This window comes from Falco punctatus (genome assembly GCF_963210335.1).
Source record: "Falco punctatus genome assembly, chromosome: 8".
Taxonomy (NCBI): domain Eukaryota; kingdom Metazoa; phylum Chordata; class Aves; order Falconiformes; family Falconidae; genus Falco; species Falco punctatus.
The window spans coordinates 41,455,474-41,483,021 of NC_137588.1; the positions used below are offsets into that span (position 1 = coordinate 41,455,474).

At 41.5% G+C, this 27,548-nt stretch overlaps 2 protein-coding genes across 2 annotated transcripts in view; both read left to right on the plus strand.

Annotated features, from left to right (window-relative positions):
- Positions 1–1,179: 1,179 nt before the first annotated feature.
- Positions 1,180–14,501, plus strand: TNFAIP6 (TNF alpha induced protein 6). The gene is made up of 6 exons (XM_080400096.1): positions 1,180–1,372; positions 7,235–7,372; positions 8,667–8,828; positions 10,980–11,208; positions 12,270–12,310; positions 13,386–14,501. The coding sequence occupies exons 1-6, from the start codon at positions 1,279–1,281 to the stop codon at positions 13,547–13,549; spliced, it is 828 nt and encodes a 275-aa protein (XP_080256222.1). The 5' UTR covers positions 1,180–1,278; the 3' UTR covers positions 13,550–14,501.
- A 662-nt stretch (positions 14,502–15,163) lies between these two features.
- RIF1 (replication timing regulatory factor 1) overlaps positions 15,164–27,548 on the plus strand; it is a 39,468-nt gene continuing 27,083 nt past the window's right edge. Inside the window, exons 1-6 of the mRNA XM_080400050.1 lie at positions 15,164–16,280; positions 17,587–17,665; positions 18,340–18,436; positions 20,356–20,486; positions 20,902–20,996; positions 22,901–23,090. Of these exons, the coding sequence (XP_080256176.1) occupies positions 16,174–16,280; positions 17,587–17,665; positions 18,340–18,436; positions 20,356–20,486; positions 20,902–20,996; positions 22,901–23,090 (699 nt within the window). The 5' untranslated portion in view covers positions 15,164–16,173. The remainder of the gene's footprint in view (positions 16,281–17,586; positions 17,666–18,339; positions 18,437–20,355; positions 20,487–20,901; positions 20,997–22,900; positions 23,091–27,548) is intronic.

The following is a 27,548-nucleotide window of genomic DNA, read 5'->3' on the forward strand; positions in this document are numbered from 1 at the left end:
CAACAGGAATGTACATGTAGGTGAACTTTATTGGAAGAACAGCTTTGCTGTCATCAGTGAGTGCTGAAGAGTGACAGGTGAAGACATTGGTACTTTTGCAGAAGGTGCCTTGCTACTGTGATGCAGGGGAAAGGCTCTCTCTCAACTTCATTTCCTGACAGCTCTCACTTTCAGCATCTGGTGGGAGGAATACATGTATGTGTCTGTGTATATACACTGTAGCTAGGCATTCTCCACTTTATGTTAAAGCTGGAGTGATAAAGAGTATCTTCCTCATTGGTACAGGTCATCTGTGTATGATAGATGTGAGTAGGCACTGAGTCCTCCACCCTTTCCTTTTCATTTATTTTAATTTGATTGTGTTCATGGTCATGAGCACATCTTTTTCTGTAGCTCCTGACTCAGAATTCTGTTACCAATGTTATCAGAACTGGAGAGCAGAGTCTTCCAATGGCTGCTCAGAAGTGTGGAACACAAGACCAATTTCCATACTCTCATCTTTCCCCCTTTCTGCTCTCCCACTCATCCATAAGCAGCAGCTGCAGTATTCCCTTTCAGCCAGAAGGGAAGACAAGCAGACAGCTGTCACACTATGAATCAGATTTGAAACTGTGGTTTGGAGAGGAAGATTTTAGCTTTATTTCCCAGTTGCAGAACAAAGAGCATCTGTTTTTGACACTTGCAGTTTTATGCTGATCTGGGAGTTTGACTTGCAATTACAGATTTCATGTAGGGAAACTGAATTCAAATAGCCAGTGCAAAATATTCTCCTTACGTTTTTTCATTGATTAGGTCGAATGTGAAATTAAATCTGAATTATATATGAAAGAAAAGAATGTTTAAATGAGAATGGTAGGTTGTATGTGTGATTCTCTTTGGTCTTGTAACTGGTGTGATTAAAAAAGCTATAAGCAAAAAAACCCGGGTATTAGTTTTATTGTTTTATGGAATTTGAAGACAGTGAGTGCTGAAGAATGAACAGTCTTTGGCTTGAAAAGTGTTCATGTGTGCTGCAGTAGTGAGGGATAGAATGGATTCTTGGACACGCTGGGAATCGAGAGAGCCAAAAGTGAGTCACATGGACGACTGCAGACATCACATTTAATTGTGTAATAATACTACAGCAAGCACAATTGGAGCAGGCTTGCTGACCTCACAGCTGAAAGCACTATTTAAGATCTGGCTACCAGATGTTCCAATAGGATCTAGCCAGCTGCTAGCAGAGGTTACCCTGAGTGTTTTAACAGGAAATATTTACAGCCTAATAGTTCAGAAGAGATGATTGCACTAATTTTCTTTTCTGCCCTGCTGTGGGACAAGGCTCAAGCATGGGGATTCAAGGACGGAGTGCTGCATAACTCTATTTGGTTAGGTAAGAAATAATTTAATTGTGAATGTTTTGCTGCAAAAGTCACTGTGTTTGTCTAACAGTGTAAAGATAAGCACCTAGCAATTCAAACTTGAGCTATGCATTAATATGAGAAAAATCCTGCATTGAATTTGTTGATAATTTTATCTGACGCATGACTAAGTTTTGTCCTTACGAGCTTACTATTTTTTACTGTTACTCTGAAGTGCAGGAAAAAGTAGTTATGGGATGTTTCATCTGAATGTATTTTCGTACAGCATGAGGTAAAGTGAAAACAGCGTTAAATAACAGTTGCTTCTAATGAAGGAATACAAGTATGAAGAGAAACATTTGCCAAAGGAATGAATTACTTTCTGCATGAACATACTTCAGATGCCTGGGGTCCTACATATGAAACTAAATGATCTGGAAACAATAGCGATAATATTTCCTAGGTTTCTAAGAAAGTACAGAAATGTATACATTTTGGCCATTGGTTTGCTCACATCATTAAACAGTGGAGAAATTTCAAAAGGACTATAGAAAATGCATTCTATGGGAATAGTTTCTTATACCTCAAGTAGGTTTAAATAGCTTTTAGAGTTCTTTTATAGATCTTTATAATTATCCAGTACAAAAGAAAAACGTATTCAGAGTATAGTCAAGTAAAGGATGCCAAAACAAAAATATGCATCAAGTTCTCCATTTTATAGACAAATGCTTACAAACTCCTTTATCCTCTCTAGAGTGTTGTGTATTTCTTTAAGGATTTTAAGGAATTCCTGTAGCCAATCCACATTGATGTTGTGCTCAGATGTTCCATGAGGGACTGGGGCTATCTCTATTAGCTGGTGCAGCAACCACGTGACTCCAGTCCCTTCTCTGAGGACCATGTAAACTAACAGTAACATAAATGAGAAGGAAAAGTAATCTATACTGTTTTCCATTTGACCGCACCTTTTTTATGACTTCTCTTTCCTTCTAAACTTGAAATGTGCTTGCTGTGTCCCACAGTTGCTGAAGGTGCTCAGGTGGGGGACAGCTCGAAGGGAGGACCACTTGGCAGCTTCATGCACCAGCTCCAGTGGCTGCTGTTCCAAAAAAAAAAAGGATGACAGAGAAAATGTTTGTGTGAGAAAGAAGCAAAGCTTGTATCCTTGGCTGGAATAACAATAAGGAGACACTAAAGATAAGTAGGACTGAGGCTGTGCTAAGCCCTGATAGTAGGGGCAGAGAAGTTGAATTTGCAGCAGGCTGTGATGCGTGTTCTTGTAGAGAAGGGATGTGGTCAGGGCAGGGAGCACACGGGCTTGCTGAGCCAGGCTCCCTATTTATCTGTAGCGGGCCGGTACGGGCTGGCTGCTGTCCCTGCACAAGTGAACAGCATGTGGCCGTGCGCACATCATGTCTCTGGTTTAACCATTCTCGTGTTCCCTAGCAGTTTTGCTTTCAGTCACCTAGTGGTCTTCTAAAGAGTACTCCAATGCAGTGCCAGGGAGGTCTGGGGCACAGACTGCCCCTCGGTGAGACCACCCTGATGAGGGGGAAGAGGGTTCAGGCTCACACCATGCCACTTGCACTCATGGACAGAGAATGGGTACTGGGTGTTTTACTTGAAAATAGTGGTGTATCCATGACTGCGGCAACCAGCCACCCTGGATGTAGCCTTTAGGGGCTTCTACAACATAAATGTGAATTTGTGATGACAAGTGATCATTTGAGCAATTTTATGAATTGAAGTCAATGTGAAGAAAAAAAATTTCTCATTCTTTAAAATGAAGAAACCAGGTGTCAGCTGGAATGCATAAGAAAATTCTGGTTTGCTACACCTTTAGCATTTACCATTGAGAGTAAATAAAAATAAACCATTGTGGTAAAAAATCATGGCTTGCTCTAATTAGACAAAAACATGCAAATCTGGAAGCACAGTGTGCAACTTTGAAATAACCACTCTGCTTTCTTATCTCTAGGACAGGACTCTGTGGAAGCCTTTAGAAATACACCATCTAGTGTAACCACAGTAATAAAACCATTGAAAAAACCTCAAGTGCAGTTAATTGAATTACCAATGGAATTCAGTGGCATATGTAAGTGAAAAAAAAATTGGCAAAATCACGACCATGCAATTTACGCATCTTTGTATTTAAAAAAAAAGAAAAAGTGTAATTTGAACAGTAAAACTAACCTCAAACTCACACTCAGTATACACAAGCAAGACTCCCTCCCTTGAATAAAACCTAGGAGTGTGCAGTGCCATCCAAGCTTTGCTTATCTCTGCTTCTTCGGATAAAGCATTACCAAGACTAAACTGAAAATGAAGGGAGTTTTCCGTTCTACCTTTCTTCCTCAACACATCATTAGCACAAATATAAATTCTTGAACTACTGACAGTCTAGAAATGCTTTTGTCTTTTACCTTTTTTCTTGATAGAAAACATCTGGTTTTCTCAGAAAGGATGCAGTTCTGCTGCAGCTAACCATATCACCTTCCTGTTAACGTCTTTCTTGTGTGAATGAAATTTTATTGTTGCTCGGTTTTGACACAAGCACATTATAACCAAAGGTTTAGTGTAAACTGATGAGAGGATTGGAACAGTCTTGCCTAAAGATGCTCGTACTCTTATTTGAGTAGGTTTCCCAGGACAGCTGCTGCACTCTTTGTGTTCAGAATTTCATGCCCGTGCACACACCATGTGTCAGTGTGGTTTAGGGGCTGTACCTACCCCATTTGGTGGAGTGCTCCAAGTACAACCATGTGCATTAGCCACGCCATGGCCATCCTCTGCTTAAAAGTTAAACATTTCTTTTTATTTAGTATTAGGATTTGTGTCATGCATATTGAGGGTACTTTATTAGGCCAAATTTCATGCTGCTTCTGCTTGTGCTACAAGAAGAGATTGGCTACATTTTACCATCTGCTGCTGCTGTGGGTGAATAGAGGGTCACTGTCCGTGCAGGATCCTGCTGTCTCTGGGCTTCAGGAGAGTTTTTAAGCAATGTGAGTTGGAAGAAACATGTCCAGACAGCCGTGACCTTTTGAGTAAGAACCTCAGAAGAAAAGTGGGTGAAGTCCCTGAGACACGAGCCCCAATATCCAGGTTTTCATGCAAAGGACAAACAAGTCCTCGCTCCTGACCAGGCAGAGGAGATTTCAGGCAGGTCAGACCGAGAGCAGCCTTCAGGCAGAATCCTCCATCAGAGAAGATGTCCAGCTGAGGCTGGGACACGTTGTACTCTGTAGTGCTGGCCCCATGGTATGTGAATGGTACACATTTACAGCGGTAGGCACGCACTTGTATTGCAAGTGAAAACAAAATTTCATACGGGTTTATCTACCTGGCCATGATACTGCCTCTGTGAAGACTGATAGTAATTTGTGCGTGTGTGTGTGTTCACGTATGACTGTGAATATGTGTATATATGTATATACAGATATATACATTAAGATACATTAATATGTAAATATATATTAATAGTTCATAAGTACAATGCTAGGTCTGTTTTGGCCAATGCATTTTTATCTTTCTGCACAGCCTGTAATGTAATTAAGAGGGAGGGGGAAAAAATGCCCTGGAAAGATCTGATCAGTTAATTAGGATATACTGTTACAGAATACTGTGTCATTAAACTGTGACACACCCAGCAAGCATCAAATCTCAGAGCCTGGCGGAGTACGTGTGTGGTCTGCCTTTCCAAAGGTGACTTTTGTCATGTTACAAAGGAGTAACAGAGATACGGATCAGTGGTTGCTCTCAGCAGGGTAACACCACCCACCAGGATGTTGCATGAAGAATCTGTGGTGCCGCTGTTGGTAGAGCAGCCCCTGCAGAAACTGTGAAGAGCAGATCTTTCCAGCAATAGTCTGAAAAACACGATGCCTGTCCATAGTGACATTTTAGCATCAATAAGTGGGGGGCAAATAACTTTTGATGGATAAGATTTGGAAACAATATTGCCAAGTGAAAAAGGCAGGAGAACAACTAAAAATGATAAATTTTGACTGTCAGCTTCAGGAGCGATAACTCTGAGCAGTGACGATTCCCCCAAATCCTTGGTACTACATCCAGCAGGAGTTCTAGGGAAGGAGGAGGATGGGTCTTGCAAAGGTGGCTGCCAGAGTGATGGGGGCTTTTACTGGCTAACATAATTGACAATAAGCCTTAAGACTGCTCTTCCTTTTGCTGTGACTGGTCACCTTTGCAAAGGTGACTATAGAAGGGGCAGAATTCAGCTGCCCTTACTCTTTGACTCAGTGTAAGTGGGGCAGCTCAGCTAATCCCAGGGACTACAGGCTGTGTTTTTCAATTCACTTTTCAGTTGCCTTCCCTGTGAGCTGCAGTGAGCAATAATGTCAATTCCAGGTTGTCCCCTGAGTGCAGTGATGCTAAATGGCGGGGTATTTTCTGTAGCACTGATTTTCAGTGTATGCATACTGAATCCAATACAATTGTACTGTAGAGAAGTGGTGAGTGGATTTACCAGGTTAGACATGGCAGACTACTGAATGAATGAAAAGTTATACTTCCTATGAATACATTTTTGATTAAAATAGATATTTTTTTAATATAACATACCATTATTCCACAGTGGTTAGTTGTTATGACTCTTCTTTGCAATGAACCTGGCTTCTTCATAAAGATTTTTCCATGGAATATATGTTATCCAATGCCCATGCCAGTGATATTCCCAGTGATGTTATAGAAAGCGGCTCTCAGTCTTCCGAGACTATTGTCAGCAACATTATTTACTTCACTGGGCACGAGGCCAGTGACTGTGGGTCCAAAAACTACATTGGCAAACATTATTCTTTATCTAGTAAGGGATCTCACCATTGCTAACCACAATTCAGTGGTGACCATGTTTTTTTAAAAAGTACCCTACCCTAGCCAAAACTACTGATTTTAAGTACATTCCTAGAAAAGACGTTCTTTTTTTACCCATGGTACAAATAACTACTGTAAAAAATGTTTCCTGTTTTGTGCCTTTTTCCAGTCATGTTGACTAGTGATAGCTACAGACAGCCGTTTCTCTAAGATTATACTAAATATAAGACAGATCTGAACAAAAATGCTGTTCGGATTAGATATACAGATTGGTTCTGAGACAGATTTCCATGCATATGGCATCAGACACGTGCAACATGAAAAGATTACAAAACTTGTAGTAGTACTGACAGTTTCTAGGTTTCCCTGGAAACCTGCCTTACATTGTATTTGCAACAGCAAATAAACCAATAATGAAGACAGTGTATTAATTTTCTGCATAGCAAAAATGTCAGCCAGCAATTGTTCTGGTCCTGCCCTTTGTGACACAAGCTCAGATATTTTTATTTCATATTTTTATTCCCTTTAACTTTTGCCTCTCCTCTGTCCAAGTAGCTCTGACTTAACTTCTCTGGAGATTCAAAACAAAGCTCTGATTCATCTTACAAAGGCACTTAAAGTTAGATCCAAAAGAATGCTGTGATAGCAATCCAGAAGGAGCTTCCCCTCAGTCAGATAGGGTACATGGAATTAGTGATGCTGACACCAGCCGACCGTTCCCATAACTACTGCCTTCTGAGTACTCCTCAGGGAGTCTTTTCCTGTGTTTGTTGATTTTCTGTTGTTCAAAAATTCACCAAGCTCTGACTAGCTCTGTTGTTCAAAACTTCTCCCACACAAAATCATACCTTTGGGTTGCCAAAACATGCCTTTGGCTTGGGAGGGACATATTTTCTGACACTTTCCATTGGCAAAGCTACCAGCCAGACATTCTATTTCTCTTCTCACCTGGACAGTAGCTCAAAGTGCAGGCCTTGGGGAAACTGCTGGAGGAGGTGAGAGCACCGCAGAAGGTGGGCCAGCTGAGACAATACTGAAATCATCTAATTGCTTTGGTCCCACAGAGCGAGCAGCCGGAGTGTATCACAGGGAGTCGCGCTCTGGGAAGTACCAGCTCACCTATGCAGAAGCAAAAGCAGTCTGTGAATACGAGGGAGGACATCTAGCCACGTATCAGCAGCTGGAGGCAGCGAGAAAAATAGGTTCGGAAAAAATGTCTGTTTGCTTTTCACATTGCTCATTCATAATGTTGCCAGTCTTGTATTTTCATGAATCTTATGAACTCTGGGACTGAGAGACTTCTAAACTCCCTGGATTTTTGCCCAAGTTGCATGCAGTTTCCCTCCTCAGTAACAGCATGACTGCACTACCTACGGAGCTGTGAGAGAGAACATCTGCACACAGTGCTACGCATCCCCCTGAGCTCTGGGTGCAGCACAGTCCTGGAACCAGCATCACCCAGGGGAGAGCTGTCGGGCTGAGCTGGGAAGCAACAGTACCTCCCCAGCTACAGCACCCAGGAGGGAGCTGCAGAGGAAAGTGTTTATCCCCAGGGAGCTCCTGTAGGAAACGTGCATTGCTATTTTTCATATCATCAGTCAAGATGTTTTCGTAATGTTTATTCCAGCCATATTTGCTCTGAGAGAGAGTGAGTGATGTGCTTGGAGTGAAAAGCAGAGCAGAATGAAGCCTCTACTGTATTTCTATTTGACTTCTAATAATAAATCATTAATTCATTCAGAGCATTGGGAAAACAATGGAAAATATCCTGTTCTAGACATTTGCAGGCTACGCCGTTGAGTCAGAAGCTGGCTCTCAGCACTAGCGCACATGTAAAAAGGGTACTTTTGTCTCTTCTGAGTAGCTCATAGTCCTAGGATGCCACAAATATGTTCCAGTTCGTCTCGGTGAAAACACTGACTTGGTCTCTACCAGACAGTGGATAACATTGCATTCTTTGGCTATTGTTTTTAAGTTGTTAGCCACAAAATGCATTAGCAGGATCTGTTTGTTTAGCAAGAAATACTTGAGGTATTTCAGGTATTTAAATTTAAATTGAAAATATTTTAAGTAAATACTTTGTTTTCTTAGCTGTGTTTTGTATGTTGTATTTTATTCATTCTCAGAACTTAGTGCTGCAAACTCTTAAGATATGATTGAGTAAATCCGTATGACTTCAAAAGGGAAACAAAGAACATACTTGTATAACTCATCCAATGTATAATTTGTTTAGAAATGGTGGTACAGCACTTAAAACTCACTACCCGGGAAACTATACGGTCCATCTGCATTTGATTTTTGTTTTCAAATGAAGAACCAATAATCACATTGTGGAGAACACAATGCAATTTTATATTCTGTGTTTAAAATTATCCTCTCAAAGTACTGTTCTTTCTGGTAGTTTAATTTCTATTAGGCTGGTTGCACCCAAATAATTGATCAGCTTGAGTAAGACTTGATTTATCACATCCATGGCTCATTTTCTCCCTCTTGCAGGTTTCCATGTGTGTGCTGCTGGATGGATGGCAAAGGGCAGAGTCGGTTATCCCATAGTAAAAGCTGGAGCCAACTGCGGCTTTGGAAAAACTGGTATTGTTGATTACGGGATTCGCCTCAACAGAAGCGAGAGATGGGATGCCTACTGCTACAACCCTAATGGTGTGTTTAAAAATAACCTATTGCTCTTTGGGTCTGAGATTATGACTGCACACCATGCTATCTGGCTGCATGAAGGCACCCAGGCTCTGAATGAGTTAGCTTCAATACCATAAATACCATAAAAAAATACCAAAAAATACCTGAGAAGGGGGGCATATTGATACAGCTTTAATTGGAGCTGCGCACCAAACCCCATCTGCTCTTACCTATAGCTGATCTGGCTTTCCCAGAGCTCAGTGTCTCTGCACAGCATTGTACCATATGTAACTGGGCCTAGGCAAAGTCCTTTCAGAAAGTACAAATATAACAATAGGCTGTTGTTGATTAAAAAGGTAAGTAACATTTCCAATGAGATGTGTGAATGTCTTTGTTTTGCATGAGTGTTTACATTTAGCCTATAATTTCATTTAAATAACTTAGCTGAGGTGTTCAACACTGGAACCATTTTCCAGATATTTTTCCTGTAAACAAGCTAGATTTAGTGTTAACCCTTATCCCTTCTCTCTTGTGCCTGAGATAGAACAACTTCTAAAAATGAATGCCATGCCTGGGACTGAAACACCTGACAGATCCAGCTCCCAGCAGTGCCTTGTGTGTGCGTGTGTGTGCATGTGTAACTAGATGGAGAAAAGCAAAATCTCCAAAGCAGATCTGGAGACATGGTTCAAACATGACTGACAAGACTTCACCAGATAGAGGACAGCTCTCCATTCCCTCCACACACTACGCTGAAATACTGACATGGCCGCTGTTTTGGTTTAGCTTGGTATCACTTCACGTAGCAGGGAAGACAGAAAAAGTAGGCACCACAAAAAAAGCAAAGCTTGACTTTGTGCACTGCTTGGCTCTCCTACTATTCCAAGTGTACTACCCTGCCTGGCAGAGCCAAAAGTTGGAGTTGTCCCTGACGTCTGTACAGCTGTGCACATTTTGTTTTTGCTCACAGGGCTTGAGCTTGTTTATGTTAGCTGGGCAGTTGTTAATCAAATAGCTCTGTGGGGTGGGGGACAGTCACAGATGTTCAGCATTCAAAAAGAACTGCAAGAGAGACTACTGCATTCGTTATTAACTGCATGTAAACTGTTGGCCCCACCTTCTCCTTTCTCAGCCTTCTCCTCTGGACTGAGAAGTAGTTACTTTTGAAATGCAGTGTTTGGTTAGACAAAAGGAAAACGGAACTGCCAAGACTCAGCAGAGTCTCAGCCATTACAAGGGTTTGTATTCACGCTTGATGGACAGTCTGCTACAAAGCCTGGCAGAGTTGTCTGTCTGCAGGTGGGAGACAAGTAGCCTGGGTGAGCAAGGACAAATGATTGAACCGATGCTCTTTAGGAGCTAAAGATGTCAGGAGGGACTTGTGGAAGGCTTAGCATGAAATGTCCATCTAACCTAGCAATGACCTGGAGCTGAAAAGTACTGGACTGGGACTCATGGATAATGTACAAACTAGGAGGGTTCATCACACACTATCCAGCTTAAGGTTCCTAACTCACGTGCCCAGAATCACCCTTAGAAATTACCTCCCTCTCCCCCAGGTCTGAACCTGGGGAACTAGGACAAATCCTGAAGCTCAGCACTGTGAGGTCCCCAGATTTGTTGGTCCCACTGTCTGGTAAAGTTCAAAGGGCAACTGAAACAAACTGGAATGAGTGTTTTTTCGCCCAAAAGGTGTGAAGAGCTGCAGCAGTAACAGGAGTACAATGTGGTGTATGTGATCACTAGCCTTTACAGGTTTTTATGTAGAAGACACACTTTCAAGAGGTTTTTGAGGAAGAACAGATGACACCAAATGCTAGGGTGACTTGCAAGTCCAGCTGTAAAACTCAGAGCTTTACATTGCCAGAAACCCCAAATGCCTTTTACATAAAACGCTTTGCTCTGGCCCAAAATCCACTGAAGTCAATGAAAGCTTTTCCTCTGAGTTCAGTGAGTTTGGGATCTTGCTTCCTGCCTCCAAAATATCTGCTTGCAAAACCTAATGACTGATATTTCTTGTGAATGCTGAGTACTTAAATATATGAAAAGTGCTATCACGCTGGGTGTTCCTATATGATTTTCTATGGATCTGCTGGGTCAAAATGCACAAAGATTTAAACCATAGGCGTATCCAGAATGAATACTGAAAACTCTGATGTTTTTATTTTCGCTTAGGAAAAGAATGTGGTGGAGTCTTCACGGATTCAAGACATGTTTTTAAGTCACCAGGCTATCCAAATGAGTATGAAAATGAGCAAATTTGCTACTGGCATATCAGAGTAAAGTATGGACAACGTATTCATCTACAGTTTCTAGAGTTTGATGTTGAAGACGACGTTGCTTGTATGGCTGATTACTTGGAAATCTATGATAGCTATGATGATATCAATGGCTTTGTGGGCAGGTAAAGCAATTCCAGTGTTAATATGCAAAGAATCAAATTATTTAATTTCCCCCCCAGAATATTACTTCAGAAGAACACTGCACTACCTTATCCAATTAGCACCTCTGAAACACTTATAATACTTGAAGCAACAGTACCTGACTTACCTTGCCTGGCAATTTACTGTCATTAACAGAGGCCTGTAAAGAGTTTCAGAGAATTGTGCTTTGCCCTTTTCTGCTTTCTTAAATTACATGAAAGAGTGCTGCAACAGTGTTTAGTTAGCTGATAATCTTAATTCTCTATTTTTTTACAGGAAGAACTCCTAGCGATCTCAAAACAGTATTTTGTATTTGCTTTAATTGAAAGGAGGGAGGTGGGGTGTTAAGCTGTTAGCAAAAATATATTTAAGTTACTATTCACTACAGAAGTAAAATAATTTCTAATAGTATCAGAACAGTACAAGTGTTATATATCATCTCTCTTACTAGATGTAGTTCCCCTCTTTGCTTAATTCTCATTTTCTTTTCTTTGATGTCATAGTTTTGCTTGTCCTTTAGCAGTCATATTTGGATATGAAGTGCCTCCACTTTCCAGAAGAAAAAATAAACCAGAATAAGTGATAAAAATACCTTCCCAATTCCTGCTACTTTTCACATCCTCTCTACAAATCATGTGTAGCAAAGCAAAGATATAATCTATTTGTTCTGCCTTTACAGATAATTTTAAAGGTTTTTCTTGACAATGCGCTTCCTTTCTTAGCCATGGGCCATTGTTCTTTTCCGTAGTGCCTTGTTAAATTGCTCTTGTTTTGCATCATTGATTTCCTGCATATATTGAAAAATTTTTCCTGCATTTTTCCCTCCCCTAAGCCTTACTGTAAGATAATGACAAAAATTCTTTAGGCAATTGCTTTAACATATAGGAGAGAATTACATACACTGAATACCTATAACCAGTTTAGCCACAGCTCCGAAGGAGAGTACGGCCTGAGAGCCACCTCTCAGCACAGGTCCCCATATGGCTGGGGTATGGCATATTGGCTGTGTCGTTTAGTCATGACCATTTATGTTTTCTTCCAGGTTTTGTGGAGATGAGTTACCAGATGATATCATTAGCACAGGTAATATATTTGCACCTTTTATGGTAAAAAAAAAGTAAAAATCAGCCAAATTCACCATTTGTTCCTACTTTCTAATAGCGTATGGTAAAGATGTCCAAAGACACAATCTCTGCTTTATGGCCAGCATGTCATAAACTGCTTTTCAAAACTGCCAGCCTGCTCTTTCTTCGATGCAATTACTTCTAATTAAATGTAAAAGAAGTCAGAAGATAACAAGGGTGCATCCTGCTGGCCTCACAGAGGTAGTACACCGGCGCACGTTAATTCACACAGACGTAAAGACGTGTGTAAAGACAGGATTTACTTATGCACACAACGTTCATGCACCCATTTTTCCCATTTCAAGATTGCAAGAACACTTCCAAAGCTGGTTATAGACATAATGCTCTGGGTCGGTTTAAACCACAGGTCAAGGTCTGGTAACATGTAAACCAAAGCCACTTTTACCTCTTTTTTGCTTAAGCGTCGCAAAGCTGCTGTAGCACAGACATCACATGGGGCTACCTGTGCAAGGAAGTAGCCACATCCCCTGGGATAGTCTCTGGATAGTCTGTGCAGAAACTCATGCCAGCCCACAGCTGTCATCAGCAGAAAGAGGACAGAAAAGTTGACTTGTGCCATCCCTGACCTCCCAGTTTACATAGGCCTGGTGGAGATGAGCAAATGACACTCATGGGAGAGTGATTAGCAACATCACCCCTGTGTCACCTGGAGATGTGTGAGGCTGTATGCGAGATGTGTCTCACCCATGAAGCATGACATTTCACAGGTAGAATGAAGCAAAGCAGCATTGTACAGAACAGGGGATGCTTTGCAGAAAGCACTGGCTACAGCAAAACTTCATCAACCTCTAGGCTCTGCAAATAAAACTGATCAAAATCTGCCCGATTTTCCATGGGGCTAATGGAAGTATCATCCTCCCAGGCCATAGCTTAGAAGCAGACAGATCAGGTGGATAATTCTAAAGATCTCAGAAGCAAGCAAGCAACACCACTTTAAAAATAATTCTGAAGTTTCACATTTTTATGTCACCCAAAAAAATAACCCTTGGTGGTTTTTTTTCTCTTGTCCCCAGGCAATGTTATGACCTTGAAGTTTTTGACAGATGCCTCAGTGACTGCTGGTGGTTTTCAAATTAGATATATAACTATAGACATACCTTCAAAGTCAAGTGATGGAAAGAATACAACATCCCAAGGAAAAACAAACTTCTTATCTGGAAAATTTGGTATTATGTGAGCAGAATAATGAGATACACTCATTAAGAAACATGTTTTAGAACCCAGTTCAGATATCTGTTTCTTCAGATAAGACATTTCCTTCATATCTGTCTGACTTTTTGTTTTCTGCTTTTATATAAGTTTTGTTAATAAAGTACACTAGGAAATAAATTATAAAATATACTTACATGTATAATAGAAGACTATTTGTAGATTACAGGTGCTGTAAAAACATGAAGAATTCATTGTTACCAAAGATTTTAAAATTATTTTTCTATGTAAACTGCTCCTTCTCATTTCTTGCACCATTTCAACATTTTGTGTGACCGTTCCAATTATTTTGAAATTTAATATCCTGTTTCCTGTCTTATCTTTATTTTCCTTATTTCCAGATATTTATTTTTTAGATTGTTGCTTTGTTTTTTCCTGTTCTCTACACACAATTTGTTTTTTAATTAACTCATTGTCCTGAACTCAAAAGGCCTTTAGAGTAAAATTATTTCTAAGATATATAAATTCATCTTGTGGACGGCCTAGCAGCCACCCATGTAATTGTCTGAAGTCAGAAGATTGGGAAGCAGCATGAACAGCACAGAATCAGTTATATTATTACCATAATTTTCTTGTAAAATGAATCAGAAACTACTCAATGAATTTTGTCAGGGTTTCCTCATCCAGAGAAGTGATGTTCCAAGTCCTTTCACTTCTGTGATTTCACTTAGTAAAGAATCAAATGAAAGACTTGGTAATGATAATAAAACTGGTGAGATGAAGCATCAGAAGAAATTCCTAACCGAGTATCAGCAAATCCGTTCAGAAGATCCTGTCAAGATGCTGTATGTTGTTTACACGGGTTTTAAGAGAAGTGTACTGTTGTGAATTGATGAACATAAATCATTCTTCATATGTTTTGAACTTAAGTTTTAATTCCTCAGTCTGAAGCAGCATTAAAGCTACCTCTGTTTTAGTCATGTCTGGAGTTTCCAATTAATTATTTCTTATTTCTTGAGAACTTTTCACGCTTGGAAACATTTTTCTTAATTTAAAGCAACAAATACTTTTTAAGAGTTCCTTTCTTTCAGTCTGAATGTTTTCTTGAGTCCAGACCTGCTGAAGTCTAATGTTCACTGAGAATCCTCCTGTCAGTTATTTGTTTGGAGCACTGTAAATTCCTCAGAAAGTTTTGCGCAAGAGGAGGAGGATCTTAAGCTAATCAGACCCATCTTTATTTATTCTAATTCTTGGTTCTTTAAATACATTTAATATTTGAGATTTTATTGTTGTAATGTCACTGGGAATATAGTCTTGCTTCCTGGCTGTACTGGAGAACAATGTTGCAGCTAGGACTGCAGCTTCTCTCCCTGTCATTTACAACACTTTATTCATGATTCATGTGAGTGCCAGGAAACAACGTGCATATCACTATATTTAATGGGATCAAGCTGCACCTAAAATCTACTGGTGCTTTTTAATCCTCCTACCTCATGGACTGAATAAACTTCACATCCTCCCGTTATAAAATGTCATTCCAAGATCAGCAGAAGTGTTTGTTAATTAGGAAAACGTATGAAGAGAACTGTTAACATTTTGTTTATGCCGTAGGGTGTTTTTTTGTTGTTTCTTTAACTGAGAAGCAACAGGTCTTGAACTGATACGGATCACAATGAAGAGGTGTATACAGGCCCTCCTGCCAAGCACCTCCGATGCTGTACATCGTCCCTGCAGGTGACTGAGACTCAGCCATTAACGTTACTGCTCAGGCCTGTCTCTATCCCTGAGAAACAGGGTTTCCTCACACTCCAGATTTGCTGCCACTGCTGTTATTCCATGTTACGCCCACAGACGCCTTGATGTATTCCACACATCCCACACCCATCTCCTCTCAGCAGCTCACCGCGAGGTGGGACATACCATGCACGTTTGAGGACGATGGCAGTGAATGTTGGGCAGCACTTGGTGCTACAGCCACCGTGGGGAGCAAAGACCCTGCACACTTTCTGTTGTGTTCACTTTTCCCCGCCGTTCGGAAACCGCACACCTACTTGGGGACCCCCCATTAAATGACCATCAGAAAAACCCAACTGAAAATGGCTGCAGGGCTACATGCTTCACAGCACAGACTCCCGTATTTGGGTCTTAAGGAAGTTCAGGTTTATGCAGGTAGGTTTCTGTGGAGCTGGAGCAAAACAGCAAAAAACCTGGGAGGCCTTGCCATTATTTTGCAGTCAGAAACAACTGACTTGTAGATGACGGGGGCTGCCAGGCGAGGACAGCCGCGCCGCGCCTCACTCGGCCCCTCACGGGCACCGCCTAAGGTGAGAGACAGGCCCTCGCGGCCCCCAGCGCACGCGCCGCCGCTGCCACCAATGGGCGGCGAGGGGCGGGGCCTGCCGGGGGCGGGGCCCGAGAGGCGCGGGAAGCGATCCATCGCTCCGCGCTCCGCCGCGCGCGGAGAACACGCGTGACGCCGTTTGATGATCTCCGGCTCGGCCGCCGGCCGCGCCTCCCCGCGCTCCCATTGGCTGGGCCGCCCGTCCCGCGCGCCGCCATCTTAGCCCCGGGAGGCGGCGTGAGGTGGGCGGCCGCTGGGCTCGGCGCTGGTGGTACTGGGATGCCCGTCCGCCGCGCAGGGCCCTCGGCACCATGAGCGCTCCCGTCGCCAGCGGCAGGCTGCAGCCCCTCCTGGAGACCCTGGAGGACCCGGCCGCCCCGCCAGGAGAGCTCACCGACGTGCACCTTAGTATCGTGAAGTGAGTGTGGGCCGCGGGGGAAGCGTGAGGGGAGGGGGCGGCCCAGGCTATCTGCGGGGCCTGTGTGGGCGGCGGGGAGCCGAGGCGGTGCGCAGCGCGGGCTCGGCCCGCCTGTCCCGGGCCAGGGAGGGTGAGCCCCGGGCGGCCGCGGCGGGGCGGGCAGGGGAGCTTCTGCCCGGCCCGAGATAGTGACGGCTGGGGGGCGCGGCAGGGCTTGGGCTGCCTGGCCGCGGGCTGGAGATCGCGGGAACGGGCGGGCGGGCGGGCCTCTGCTCGCTGGCTGCTCACCGAGAGCCTCCTGCATTTCTTGGGCAGGCTGCGGAGGTGGGTGAAGGAACGCTGGGAAAAAATAACTTTTCTAACTGAAAAAGACTTGCGTTTCAGCTTTGTGATGGGAAAAGTTAAGGTTTTTGTGGTGGGAGTTTTTTCTCGGGTTTTGGAATGGTCGTCTTTTAACTGCATTTCTTTCCGAAAGGTACTTGACAGTGATGATCTTTCACCTGAATCTTTCGAGTTTGTTAGCATATATAAAGGCACTGTCTCTTCCCATTGGTGTCTCCCTTGAGTTTCTGTCTTTCAGCATTGCAATAACTTTTAAAACTGTAACAACTTTGCAGCGATACCGATCACACTGTAAGATTTTACAGGTTTCTAGTAGTAATGGAAAGAAAAAAAAAGTCCTAAGATAATACTAAGCAACAGCAGATTTCTTAGGTTGTCTTCTGGATGATTGCACTTAACATGGTTGCATTTTGCTATGTGAAACCGATTATTGACGTTTTATATACATATAACTTCTGCATGGATGTTCTTCAGCTATGTGCAAAGTCATTGCTGCTAGCTGTCAAACCAGAATTTTCCAGGAGCGGGGAACTGGCATGCTAGAGCTGCTTTTGAGGAATGTGCTTTCTAAACTCACATCTTTCTATAGAAAGTTTATCTAATTTTCAGCAGTCATTTAAAGTTTGCATATTAACTTTTAATGTTTTTATAGAAGTTGACAAAAAATTAAAGTCCTTAAGATATATTTTCTTTTTTTTTTTATGCTGCAGAGGCACAAATGGGTCATTAGTCACTTCACTTTTTCATATGTACTGGGACGTAGGTACTTTATAACACAATGTTCTACTACTAGGTCAGAATAAACATGTGACTGGCTCTCACTTCTTCAGTGTTGTGTTAAATTTCTTTCCCCAGAAAACTGATTCTGTACTAGCTAATGAATTGTGTATTAGAAATGTAAAGTTATGTCAATTATAGCATTTAACCTGTTAATATTGTTTGTTTTCCCTTCTGCTACTTAAAGTCGCTTGACTGGTGAGAATGGCAAAGACTTCTCTGCAGATGTCAGAAGACACTTTCCTCAACTTTGCAAAGTGTTTAAGGTATTTCTCTTCCATTTAATTTTCTGCACACCAGTAAAGAATGATATGTTTACGTGAGCAAGGTCAGTGGCAACTGTAAGGCTTGAATTTGAGTTCATTTAATAAGAATTCAACCTAGTGATATAGCAGTTAGGGTTTGTTGGCAAAACGTATTTTCCATGTTACTGGAAATTGCTGCAGAAAAAATGCAGGATCTTGGATGTGTTCAGGCAGTGTTTATGCAGTCAAATCTGATGTTCCAGCCAGAAAAGATACAGTGTGTTCAGTCTGCCTTTAAAAACATTTTGGGGATTTGGAATATGCAGTAAATGTCAAAACTTTTTCGAAGATTAATGTAAAGATTGTTCTTAGCCATCTTTTTTTCCCCCCTTCTCTTTTAGATGTTTAACAACAATTGCAGAGTTAAATGGTAGTACATAATAAGCAAAGAAGAAATTTGGGTGTTTAGAACTTAATTCAGTAAAGATATTTAAATTACAGAGAGCAAAAATGTTTTCAGAATACTTTATTGATTTGGAGTGTGTGTAATCAGAGAGGCTTTCCTACATGGGTGTTGTGTTTTTTTAATCAAGTACTTTTGACAGCTCTCTCTTCTTTAAGCAGAAGCATTGGTTCTGAGACAGTACTTCACAGCTATTTCTGTAAACTGAGACTGTATGGTTTTTCTTTTTCAGGTGCACATTTCTAGTCAAAACTTAGAGCTAAGTAATGCAGCATTACAGGCATTGGGATTCTGCGTCTTTAATGCAAGTACTGCATCTCAGTTATCTGGTAAGCAAACAAACTTCAGTGTGAATGCTGGTAGTGTGTGTATATGTACTTTAGTCAAAGCTTACAGTTCAAGTGGTGCAGTGGTTTTGTCTCTGGTACAAGCAGTGTGGTCAGTTCAGTAATTCTATCTTGTAAAAAAAAAAAAAATCAAATCACATGGTTTTATTTCTCAAGCTGTTACACTAATATGTTTTGCTAATGTCTAGTTCCATGAAATGCTTTCGTAGCAGTTAGGCCCCTTAGTTAGTTTTGTGGAGTTGGTAACCAAAAAAGATGTCCAGGTGGGAAAAGAACGAGGAATGGTTTTGGGTTGTAGAATCTGTGTGTGTGTAGTAGTGCTTTTCAGCATTTTCCGGCCTTTACCTGGTTATTCCTGGTTGTTATAGAATGGTTTGGGTTGGAAGGGTCCTTTAAAGGTCGTGTAGTCCAAGCACAAATATTGTGCTGGTAAATATTTCAAATTAAGCTAATTTAAAGTAAGCCAAAACCTTATGGCCTATGTTCCTAGAAAGCACTAAATCCCTTTACAAAAGGTTTTACTGTAGAGAAATTGAGGCTGTGCATCAAGGTAAAAACACTGGATTTTGGTAGCAGGGGAGAGCTGATGTCCCAGTTTGGCTGGTCCTTGGGAGGTACCTGTTGCACATTTCAGGCATCAGGCATATCCAGTTATATCCAGTTGCGATAACACAAAGCCTCTTGGAGTCAGCTGTGTCTGACACAGGTTGTGTGATGGTGGTAGGTGGTTAAGCTAAGGCTACTTCTTGTGGGCACGCAGGGAAATGTATTGTGATTTGGCTGTTGCATGGTGTCTTGATGGTGCAGGAGTCTATAGTGATTCTGCAAATGGTAATAACAAATGGCATACTTGAATTATTATTTCCCCTGAGAAATGTTAAAGAAATATTCTTGGACAAATGTTCTGGAATGACTATTACTAGAGAGAAACTTAACCTCAGGCAAGACTGGACAAAACTGTATGTGTGGGTGTTCAGAGAGCGTTTTTTTTTTTTTTTTTTTATGTGATGCTGCCATCTTGTTTATTGAAATTGGTTCTTCCAGTTCTTCTACTCAATTTTTCAGTATGTACTGCTTTCCTATTAAAATTTAGCCTGATTTCCTGTGAGAATGAAGCATCTGTAATAATGTCTATGTGGTCATTTCCCCCCATAACTTTTTCTTAACCAGTTGATTAATGACAATCAGTTTTGGTAGGGAATGTCAGGCTTCAGAAACCATTAAATCCCGAAAACAGTGGAGGGTTGGGGAGAGAGGACAAAAAGGATGTATACTCTTGAGGAAAGGAGTATATATGAGCTTATGTTTCTCTGATAGTGAAATCATTTATTCACTAAGTCCAAATTTGTAAGAAATCAGGTTTCATTAGTTTTTTGAGTTTTAAAGGAGTACATCAATTCTCCGTCTTCCTAACTGCATATAATTTTTTTTTTGTGTAATGAGCTCACTGCTACCAAAGTTTCAGTTTTACCACCTTCTTTATTATTAAAGACCCTTGTAGACCCTAAAATGAGTTTGTTTGTTGGTGTAGCAGTGAACTTGACCAAAATGCTGCTATTGATATCCAAGAAGTTTTGAATAATTAAATATTTAATCTCTTGCTCTAGTGTTTTCCAGTAAAATTGCGTTCTAGCTTTGTGGTTTCTTACAAAGGTAATACAGATACTATTAATATAATACATCTGTATGTTAATATATTTTTGAGGTTTTTTGCTAGTTTATTTTGAGAGAAATTTCAAAAAAAGTGCCGGAAAAATATTTAAGACATTAAATCATGTGCATTGGGACTTCTAGTTGAATGGATCTTAATAATGTTAACTGAGAAAAATTACCTGAAACGTGCTAAGAAGCTGACTGGAATTTCATGAACAGAATTTGAGCGCTGTGCATTCTGCTTTCAGCAACTGAAATACAAGACTTGCTTTCAGTACTGAACACTGTTGCTGTAAAAGCCTCAGATAAAAACACTCGGAGTCGGGCACTTTGGGTGATCTCTAAGCAAGCGTTTCCTTCTGAAATTGTTAAAAAAGAGGTAAGTTTTCTTCACTTTTTTTTGATGGCCTGATTTCTTAGGGGAATGAGGCTTGTGCAATCTCTTGGTCACTTTCCACTCAGTAGCCTTTGAATCTGAATGTCATTTTCCATCAAATTTGACAGCCAAGTATAGGTCCAAGTTCTTGGAGAAATTGTAAGGGCAGCTACAGAGGGAAGAGAGCCAACAAGTTATTTCTTCTCTTAAGGGAGAAGCTGCAATGTGAGCAATTCTGTTAGATACTAGTGAAGCAGCATAGGGGCGAAATGTTCTGAATACTCCAGTTTGGTCAGAGCTCTAACCTTAAAATCAGACCTAGCATAATGCAAATGCAGGGCACGGTACTGGGAAACCCAGTTTCATAATTCCAGCTCTTCCTGGAAGTACTCCTAATGTTCTTCTCTTATTTCCTCAGGTGTCCTGTATTATTTCTACCCTGGAAACTATACTTACTAAAGGAGATGTACAGTCTATGGTGGTTGAATATGAAGCACTTAATGTTATTATACGGTATGTGTGCTGCAGTATTAAATTGTTACAATAGATGCTTAGTTTTTTTGGAAAAGTATTGATACAAAATCTTAGTGGCACTAAGTATACTAAATAATTTTTTTTTTAAATACTCTTCAAATTGCTTACTATTTTCAAGATTGTTCTACTGACCATAACACAAAACACCATAGGAAAACAGAGTGGAATTGTGTGAGCTGCTGTTGCTGTTTCTGTCTTTGCCAGGGGTTCTTCTGAACAGCTTAATTTGCAAAATACTCCTTTAATAATAATATGACAAATGATTCTGATGCAGAAGGTATTCAGTATTCAGATAAACTTTCATTGCTCTCATTTACAATTGTCTTTTAGGAATTCAAGTCTCACGTGTGCTTAACAAGTCATGTTCTTAATATTCTAGCTGTTGTTTTCAGAACCTACCTGGTTGAGAAATTCTCAGCTGTTATATGGGGTTTTATTTTAAAATGTCTCTCTCAGGTGTTTTACAAACTTTACTGCAATGTTTCTCTACACTGTTGAGATTACTGTTTAATTCCAAAGGTGACTTTTTAGGACCAACACTATGAGTGCGTTGTTTTGGTCAGCAGTGTTAAATAGTCAAATTTTATCTCTACTTAGTATATTAGTAAACATGTTGAGCTTGTATTTTTACTATTATGAAAGTATTCTTTTAAATTTTTTGTATCTGGTTTGAACTACAGGCCCATTTTAAAGTGAAATAGTTAAAACAATTATTTGCTCATTTTATCTCTATTTTAAAAAACCTGATTTTTAATTTTTTTTAAAAAGATTTGTAAAAAAAATCTGTTTTCTGTAGCAGGGAAGTTGGATGTTATAATTTATATAGTATTTAGCAACTCCTTGCATTTGGTGAATAGTACACCAATTCTACTTCTGCAAATGTGAGATTCAGTAGACAATTGTTTCTGGAAAATTTTACATTTTATTAAATGGTTTCTTTTAACTGCTATAACAGTGACATATAGCATTAATATATATAAAAAGAATGTAGTTCTGTCTGAAAATAAACAGATACCGGGTCTCAGACTGATTGACAGCAGTGATAAGAATGCTCTTGTTCAGAAGTTAGACTGCCTGCAGATATAATGGAAAACCATTTTTTAAGCAATGTTTGTCCTCTGGCTTTAATGAATTTACTTGAAAGGGAGCAGTTTTCCTTTGTATGGCAAACCCTTTGTAAGCTGTAGCAATGGGGATTTGACATACCTGTGCCAAAGAGGGTGCTTGGCAAAATTCCATGAATTCTGCAGACTAGTTGCTCCTGCAGGCCAGTCTGAATACAGGCTGGGTACTCCCATTTCTGAAAGTCTTGTCGGCTTATGTGGGATGGTGTAAGCATATGGAATTATTTGTCATACTGTGCTCTTAAAAGCTCAGTAATAGAAGGATAAAATAAGAATGCATGACTAGGCTAATATATCTTGAGTCTGTGCAAACATGTGCTGCTTCAGGATTTGAATTGTTTTTGAAAAGCAGGCATGTATTGTTTTCAGCACACATGGCTGGTCTGGACTGCGAGAACACACAAGGAATGGTTAATAAGCAAACCTACCTAGTCACTGATAAGGAAGTGATGTGTTCGTTTCAGGCTCTCAGGTCAGCTTGTTTGGCTGAAAACATGATAGAATAGAAAGGACAATTGTAAATATCAGTCTGTTCTGCCTTTGTAGAAGTTGATCTGAAATAACAGTTCAGCATAGTGGTTTTAAGTGAACTGCCAAAATAGAATTGCTTAGAAATATAAAAAAATAGAATTGTTTAGAATGGTTTCCTTTAAATCATACACTGAATTAAAGCATTTGTTAATGATAGTAAGGTTTTATTTGAGTGAGCAGTATGTCTGTGGGAGGTTTGTAATGCCTATATTTGCTTTCTGGTTCTAGCTTAATAGAACAAACTCCAGCCCAGATGGGAGAAGAGGCTGTGAGGTGGGCAAAACTGATCATTCCTCTGGTCGTCCATTCAGCTCACAAAGTGCAGTTACGAGGTGCCACTGCCCTGGAGATGGGCATGCCCCTGCTCCTCCAGAAGCAGCAGCAGGTAGCAGCTGTCACTGAGCACCTCATGACCACAGTAAGTGGAAATGCTGTGCCTCTTCTCTAGAGGCAACAGGAATAGTAATTGGGGTTGTTGGTAGGAGGGTTTAAATTATTTTACAGTTGTGGTGGGTTGACCTTGGCTGGATGCCAGATGTACACCAAGCCACTCTATCACTCCCCTCCTCAGCAGAACAAGGAGGGGGAGAAAATAAGGTGGGGGGGGGGAAAAACCCCAACTTGTGGGCCAAGATAAAGGCAGTTCAACAAAGGATAGCAAAAGTCACACGTGCAGAAGTGAAGGAAGACAGAAGATGTTCTTCACTTCCCATCTGCAAGTAACGTTTGGCCACTTCCTGGGGAAGCAGGGCTTCAGAGTGTGCATAGCGGCTCCTTCGGAAGACAAATGTCCATAAATAATGAACGCCCCCACTTCCTCCTCCTTTCTCCTTCTTTTTTATATCTGAGCAGATGTCACATGGTATGGAATGTCCATTGGTCATTTGGGGTCTGGCTGTGCCCCCTCCCACAGCCTTGCCTCTCCCCAGCCTACGGGTGAGGGGTAGTGTTGGATAGACAGCCTTGGTGCTGTGTGAGCACTGCTCAGCAGCAGCCAGACACTGGTGTGTTACCACCACCTTTCTAGCTACCAATAAAAGAGCAGCTCTAGGAGGGTTGCTGGAGGCTCAGCCAGGCCTAGTACAACAGTCTGAATAGTGGTGGCAAGAAGCTACTGTGAATTGGCAGCAAGTTCTTGCTGAAGTAGTTTTGACAGAAAAATTAATGTAACAGCAGTGTAAATGTAGGACCACTGTAAAAAAATAAAAATTATATTCAAGTTTCTGACAAAAATTGATCAGGGAGAGAACTTGCCATTTTTAAGTGACATTTAAGCACCTGTCTTGATAGCATTAACTCAAATATCATTAACATTTTATTATCTCTTGAAGAGAATTTGCTTACTGAAGTAGAATGAGAAGAACTTGTTGTGGTAGTAACTCACGTGACCTAGCTTAGCTTCCTACTGAAAACAGGGCTGGCTTCAAAGTCAAGGCCCAGTTGCTCAGGTTCTTGTCCAGTTGAGATTTGAATGTGTTAGAAGAGTGGAAATTCTGCAGGTTGTTCCAGTGCTTAACCACCCTCATGGTAAAAATGGGATTTGCCATGTTGAATTGTCTGTTGCCTTCAGTCCTTTCTTTCAGTAGTCCTCTGAAGCACCTGGCGGCTTCCTTATAATCCAACTATAAATACCGGAAGACTACAATTATGTTCCCTCCCACCCCAAGCCAAACAAGCCTCGCTCCTCTTGTCATCAGCTCTGTCCCCTAAACATTTCAGTGGTGACCCTCTGCCAGCTTCACTCCAGTTCACTAGTAGCTCTGGTACTTGATGCCCAAAGTTAGGCACAGCATTCCAGAGATGATCTGACGAGTACCAAGTAGAGGGGTCAGTTTTCTTGACTTGTTTCTTGTGCTTTTACTATGCAGTCCAGTATGCAGGGCCACATTCCTGACAACATTAAAATTCTTGTCCCCCACCTCTTTCTATAGAGGTGTTACATAGCCCGTGGGTCCTCAGTGGGTACCAGTACGTGGGGCTCGTCTATCCCAGATGTAGGACTTTGTCTTCAAGTTGTGTGAGGTTTCTGTCAGTCCATTTTTCAAGCTTGTAAAGATGCCTGTGAATGGTAGCCCTGTCCTTCAGCACATCGACGGGTGCTTTTCCCTCCCATCATCAATTGTGTTAAATCATATTAGCCCTTGTCATTAGCCCTTGTCAACCCTTTGTAAATAGCTGTTGCAAACGAGTGTTTATGTTGCTTAGAGAATCACCATCAAAGATATTAGAAAAACAGTTTAATATGAATTGGTAGAAGTGTGACTGAACAAGGTTTGATGGCAAGGTTCACTCTGTTGGTACAACAATGAAACACACAGAAGAAAATTGGATTAGAATCTGGCTAGAACGATTTATAGAGGCTGGAGATGCAGAAGGGTACCCCTCCTGTTGAGTCACGAGGTTCAGAATAGTCCTCGCTTTATAAGCTCCTGATGGAGCTTGGGTGTAGCCAGGTCCAATCTTAATCTCAGCCTTGGACAACAGCTTATATCTAAGGTAGATCACAAGATTTTAGCTTGTCTAAAATTGTCTAATTTAACATTTACAATATCAGTCAATAGAATTTACTGCAGTTGTAACAGTAACTTAATTATAGATCCGAGATGGCAACATTTGTACTATACTTGCTCTAGGGTATCGAAATCAGTTAACACACACGTGCACAAAGATAGGTATATCTGTTCAGTGAAATGCTCGCTTCAGATGTCTCAGCATTTATCAGTGGGCAAGGGTTGAGCCTTGAGGCATGGGAAGGTTTTGGCCCAAGGCCCATCACCAGCTTTCAGCAACAGTCCTCCAATTTTCACAAACTTAAGAGTTTGCAAGCTCCGAGAGGTGTCCCACTCAGAGGGAGATGCTGGCTGCAGCCTGCCGTGGTCCAGGAGAGCTCAAAGGGTCTCACTTAAGAAACCGCTTATAGACTCACAAGGTGACTGGCTTTAGTCATCTGTAAATTTCCATCCTGCCCACAGTCTGGGTTGGTAATTTTTCAGAATTCCGGTAACAATGGTACCGTTCCACTTGGGCTACAATTCAGGTAAATAATGTTCCAAGGCTGTCAGGGGATGGCTGATTATCCCTGCTTTCATTCCCCACCTTGGCCCGGTAACAGCAGTTCCTGGTACGGTCTGTGCCTTTCCCCACCTTAGCCATGTGAGGCCTGCCGGTATGGTTGAGGGACACTTAACTGCCTGCCTCGTTACACAAAGGCCAAGGCCTCATGGTGATTCCTGAGATTGTAGAGCGACCCAGAGGAGGGAGTTAATGCACCACCACAGTTGCATGCATAACTGAGCTCTGAGCTGCTAACCACCAACCTCTGAGCCTAGTTCAGCTACACACCTTGTAATCTGACCGTCTGGTGTGTGTCACCCTGCTTGGGCTGCAAGGACACTAGAGGAGACTGTCAAAGCCTTGCTAAAGCTGGAGTGGAGAACATCTGCTGTACTCCTTGCATCTGCAGAACCAGGTGTTTCCCCATAGAAGGTGGTCAGATTGGAAAAGCTGGTTTTGCCCATGGTAAAACTAAGCTGTCTGTCTGTAAGGACCTTCTTGTTCTACGTGCCAGGAAACTGCTTCCATGGGAGTTTGCTCCATAACTTTTCCAGGCATGGGAGTGAGATTGGCTAGCTTGTATTGTAATTTCCCAGATTCTCTCTTTCATGGCTTGTTTGTTTTGGGCTGTTTTTTTTAATTATTATTTTTTTTAAACTTCGAGTAAGTTTGCCTTACCCTGTCATTGGGGATCTCTACCAGTTGCAGTGGACTCTCGAGAAATAAGCGTGGCCTCCTGGTGTCATTGGCCTTCTCCTTCAGCATCTTCAGATACACCCTGTAGCGTCTGATGCATTTTTGTATGTTGAGTTTACTTAATTAGTCTCCAACTCTGTTCTTCTCTACCATGGGTAGTACATCTGTGCCCAGCAACAAAGGTAGTGGAAGACAGGTGTTGGAGGCCTGAGTAAGGATGGAGGCAAGTAAGGTATTGAGTACCTCAGTGTTGTGGTTAACCCCAGCTGGCAACTAAGCCACAAAGTTGCTTGCTCGCTCACTCCCCTGCCGTCCCCTGGTGGGATGGGGAGGAGAGGCAGTAGAGGGGGAGTGAAACTCATGGCTTGAGACAAGAACAGTCAAATAATTGGAATAAAGTAAAATATAATACTAATACTTTGTAATTGAAGGGGAGATAACAAAAAGAGAAAGAAATAAAACTCAAGGATTGACCAAAAACACCCATCAAGCCCACAAAACCAAACCAAGTGATGCACAGTGCAGTTGCTCACCACCTGCTGACTGATAGCCACCCAGTCTCTGAGCAGCAATCCTGCCCCCCTGGCTAATTCCCTCCGGTTTAAATCACTCAGTTCATATGCTGAGCATGATGTTCCATGGTATGGAATAGCCCTTTGGCCAGTTTGGCTCAGCTGTCCTGGCTGTGTCCCCTCCCAGCTTCCAGTGCCTCTCGAGCCTTCTTGCTGACAGGGCATCAGAAGCTGAGAAGTCCTTGACTTAGTATAAATGCTACTTAGCAACAACTGAAAACTGAAGTGTGTTAACATTATTCTCATACTAAGTCTAAAATGGCACTGCACCAGCTACTAGGAAGAAAATTAACTCTATCCCAGCCAAAGCCAGGACACTCAGCATTTTCCATGTCCTTTGAAAGATTCCTCGCCGTATTCAGCAACAGCCCTCTTGGTCTCTGTGATGAAGCTTTTCATGTTCCACTTCACTTTCAGAACTGTAGGCTTATATATTTTGCCTTATTCACTGCTGAAGTTAAGTACATTTACAAAAAACCTCAAACAAAGTGGTTTTTAGGGTCACAGTGTCTGGACTTGAGAGTTAGAGACTACAGGTATTTAAGGAAATGGAT

Bases quoted from the DNA above. Each gene is read 5' to 3' on its own strand.
- TNFAIP6 (XM_080400096.1), top strand. From the start codon at position 1,279: ATGATTGCACTAATTTTCTTTTCTGCCCTGCTGTGGGACAAGGCTCAA. The intron at 1,373-7,234 runs GTAAGAAATAAT...TTGGTCCCACAG, and splicing joins GCATAACTCTATTTGGTTAG to AGCGAGCAGCCGGAGTGTAT. The intron at 7,373-8,666 runs GTTCGGAAAAAA...TCCCTCTTGCAG, and splicing joins GGAGGCAGCGAGAAAAATAG to GTTTCCATGTGTGTGCTGCT.